The sequence below is a fragment of the Chiloscyllium plagiosum genome, chromosome 10, assembly GCF_004010195.1.
Source record: "Chiloscyllium plagiosum isolate BGI_BamShark_2017 chromosome 10, ASM401019v2, whole genome shotgun sequence".
Lineage (NCBI taxonomy): Eukaryota > Metazoa > Chordata > Chondrichthyes > Orectolobiformes > Hemiscylliidae > Chiloscyllium > Chiloscyllium plagiosum.
The window spans coordinates 66,821,862-66,826,142 of record NC_057719.1 but is presented as its reverse complement, the minus strand read 5'-3'; the positions used below and the strand labels follow the sequence as shown (position 1 = coordinate 66,826,142).

At 42.6% G+C, this 4,281-nt stretch overlaps 1 protein-coding gene across 1 annotated transcript in view; it reads left to right on the top strand.

Moving 5' to 3' along the window:
• The first annotated feature begins 457 nt into the window (after positions 1 to 457).
• Positions 458 to 4,281, top strand: part of LOC122554008 (rho GTPase-activating protein 11A-like) — a 47,158-nt gene continuing 43,334 nt past the window's right edge. The window contains exon 1 of the mRNA XM_043698494.1: positions 458 to 733. Coding sequence (XP_043554429.1) covers positions 608 to 733 — 126 coding nt within the window. The 5' untranslated portion in view covers positions 458 to 607. The remainder of the gene's footprint in view (positions 734 to 4,281) is intronic.

Genomic DNA, 4,281 nt, shown 5'->3' with positions numbered 1-4,281 from the left:
TTTACCTCTATGATATCCCCTGCTCGCACTCGGTTTACAGTTTACACTCTGTGTACAGTATTCTCTGCTCGCACTCGGATTACAGTTTACACTCGGTGTACAGTATCCCCTGTTCACACTAGGATTACAGTTCACACTGGGTCTACAGTATCCCCTGCTCACACTAACATTACAATTTCCACCGGGTCTAAAGTTTGTCCACGTCACACTCCACCACTTCCCTCTGACCGTTAGGCAGCGCGCGCGCGCATCTCGGATTTGAAACGGCGTTAGCCAATGGGAGGCGCGCGCCTTTCAGGAGCGCCACCGTTTGAGTGGGGAGAGGAAGAGAGACTGCCAGTGCGGACTGCAGAGAGGGCCTTCTTTGTGGGGAGGAAGCTGGGGTGGGCAGGTAAAAGTGGGGCCGCTGAAAAAGTCGGTCCGAGGGTTGAAGATGGGGGGGAGTTCGAGGGCCGGGCAAGGTTAAACAAACAGAAGAGGTTCGTGCGAGGTGGTCGGGAAGGGTAATAGAGGGTCGGGCGGTTGGGAAATAAAGGACTGAGTCGGTCCGAGTGGGACGTGTTGGTCGAGGCTACAGACCCTTTGCTCAGTTTTCTCCCGCGCCGACATGAAGGCCGACAGGAATGTGCTGAGGCTGGCCGCCGTGCAGCAACTTCGAACTTACGGCATCAAAGTGAAAAACTGGAACAGGATCAACGGCAACAACCGGGCACAAGGCCGGGATCACAGCCGGGTGAGCACTTAGAGCATAGCACGCTAAAGCACCGAGGGGCAGATTTCACCTTCAAACACAATGTTTACTATGGATTCGGAATGAAGTGTCATGTTTATATTGAACTGGACTGAGAATCGACTGCGGGCGGTGTGGTGTAGTGGAGGGAGGTCACACAGGATTATAATGTTTAAATTGGACTAGAGAGGTGTCAACAAAATATCGTACTCCACTTCCTCCTATTGTAACTACTCCTCCCAGAGTTGCCATTGTTGGTTGACGTCCACATTTGTTTTGTGCCATCTTCAGCATGCTGTTCTGCGACCGACTTCTGTCTTCTTCAGCCGCTGCTGCCCTCCACTTAGTCCTCCAGAAGATATTTCTATGTCTTTTCAGCTCTGATCAAATGACTGAGATACTGATCACATCAGTTTTCCTTTGTGCGAGTCACTTTTGAAGAAGTGCTTAAAATCGTGTTAGGATGGAAATTTTAGGCATTCCACATTTCAAAAGCCTCTATTTTCTTTCACTGATCTTTATTCATTGTCTACGTTTTTGAGGCAGACAGGAAACTGGATAGACTGTACAAATTAGTTCTTTTTTGCACATTGCAGACTTGTGTTTTCTTGTTAATGTGACCCAATCTTGTACAAATTTCTGACTTGGAATCGTATCTATCATGATCATCTACTAGTTAGTTCTAGTTCGACAAACTTATTGCAGTGTGGCACCACCTACTTCAATCTTCACTTTAGTTTCTTCTGATTACCACTGTTTTTGTCTCTTGGTTCATACTGAATGCATGTTGCGAGGTTCTAGATTCCATTTGACTTGTAGGACCTTTTGTGCTTCTGTTTTGTTTGGGTACTGCACTTTTCTGAACTTGCTTCCAGTTTTAACTCTCGGAAATACTTCCTACTCAAAACATTTGATCTCTATATAATTGAATTGACAGAACACTGCAGATTAAACTTTCATGAAATGTGCTCAATTGCCCATCCATTAGTCTGATCTTGCTATTTTGTTCCATTCAAATATATGGGGTTAAATTCAATCACTCCCAAAACAGCAGTGCCAACTATTGAGCAACAGAGTGTGTTGATAACAGCAGCTTGAGATGCCAGTCAAAATAAGTTATTTCATCAACCGTCTTCTTATTTCAGAAAATGCATCCTTGTGTCTTGTCTGGTCTGGTCTGGTCTTGGTCTTTTGCTCTGGATCAAATTGACTTCCAGGAACTCCTGCATGCTGCAATTGTGACATATCACTCATGACATTCTGAATGTGTCTTAATCAATTATTTAGTTATTTTGTGTTTTTTAAAAAATATTTTATTAGCTTTGTAGACGCTGCTAAAACAAGAATAGAAAAAACCTAAAACACTGAGCAGAGACTTTTCAAACAGTTAGATCTCTCGTCTAGTGGTGGATGGATTAGTTGCAGTCAACTCAAATGAATCAACTTCTGTCTCTGCATGACTTGGAGTCGTCATCCCACCCACCCCTCTGATAGGCAATAGGCTGAATGGCCTCCTCCTGCACCACATTGCTGTGATTTGCACTTAGTGTGCATAAAATTTAATTTGACAACACAGCATGATATTAACCAAGAAAGCTGACATTTAGCTACTGTAGGTATTCAACACTACACAAATCAGACAATACCTTCTGCAGTGTATTATATAAATGATGTGGATGTGAACATGGGAGGTATAGTTAATAAGTTTGCAGATGACACCAAAATTGAAGGTGTAGTGGACAGTGAAGAAGGTTACCTCAGAGTACAACAGATCTTGATCAGATGGACCAATGGGCTGCGGAGTGGCAGATGGAGTTTAATTTAGATAAATGCGAACTGCTGTATTTTGGGAAAGCAAATCTTAGAAGGCCTTATGCACTTAATGGTAAAGTCCTAGGGAGTGCTGCTGAACAAAGAGACCTTGGAGTGCAGGCTCATAGCTCCTTGAAAGTAGAGTCGCAGGTAGATAGGATAGTGAAGAAAGCATTTGGTATGCTTTCCTTTATTGGTCAGAGTATTGAGTACAGGAGTTGGGAGGTCATGTTGCGGCTGTACAGGACATTGGTTTGGCCACTGTTGGAATATTGCATCCAATTCTGGTCTCCTTCCTATCGGAAAGATGTTGTGAAACTTGAAAGGGTTCAGAAAAGATTTCCAAGGATGTTGCCAGGGTTGGAGGATTTGAGCTACAGGGAGAGGTTGAATAGGCTGGGACTGTTTTCCCTGGCACGTCGGAGGCTGAGGCGTGACATTGTATATGTTTATAAAATCATGAGGGATATGTATAGGATAAATAGACAATGTCTTTTCCCTGGGGTGGTGGAGTCCAGAACTAGAGGGCATAGGTTAAGGGTGAGAGGGGAAAGATATAGAAAGGACCTAAGGGGCAACTTTTTCACAGAGGGTGTATGGAATGAGCTGCCAGAGGAAGGGGTGGAGGCTGGTACAATTGTAACATTTGAAAGGCATCTGGATGGATATATGAATAGGAAGGGTTTAGAGGGATATGGGGTGGGTGCTGGCAGGTGGGACTAGATTGGGTTAGGATATCTGGTCAGCATGGATGAGTTGGACCAAAGGGTTTGCTTCTGTGCTGTACATCTCAATGACTCTATTGAAGTTGTTTCCTCCCATAAAATGCGTCATGCATTAAAATAATTGAGTCTTTGTCACATTTCACGTTTGGGAAGAATGGGTGTCAGTGAAATTCTGTGTGCACGTTGTGCCAATGGGACGGTTTCCACCTGAGCATGTTGTGGCTGGTGCTCTGGCTGACGCCATATGTGGGAGACTGGATCGGACTGTCCAGACAGTTGAGATGGATCCAGACCAGTTTCTAACTTATAGTAAATTAAAGACTGTCCTCAACAGCACTTTGATGCAAACATATTGTGCAATGTCACTGTTGTCATGGGAAGCTGGTCCTGAGTGGATGAATGGTGAAGAATATAAAGATTAAAAAGCTGGATGCTGGGGAGTGAATTCAGTGTATTGAATCGCAGACTATCATTGGTCCAGGAGTGTACATTTAAGTGAAATAAATATAATGTTTATATTGTTTCTTTAAACAGTGAGTTACAGTGTTTATGTTGGACAGGGCTAAATCAGAGAATGACAAGAAAATCAATGTTTACATGGATAAGACTAAATTTAATATTTTTCTTTTGCAAGTATTTTCAAACTTTATTTTTCAACTCATTTAATTGAAGCTCGTCAATTCCCTGATGCATAACGATTGTTCATCTGTTTCCATTCTTCCTTAATAATTTGTATTAGTTGGATCCAAGTAGTTGTCCAAATAATCTAAGTAATTACCAACTGAATGTAGGTGATTGCAGTTTTTCCAGTTTGTAATTTGATCCAACTTTGCTTTGATTTCAAATGGATGTGAATTACTTTGTTTTATTTGAATTCAGAGCTTTAATGCTGACTCCGATCACTGGTATTTGGATCACATCTTGAAGTCAATGAATTATTGCAGAGTTTCTAGCAGCTCGTATTTAAATATCAGACATGCTCACTGTTTTAAAAAATTCTCAAGGTCAAGGACC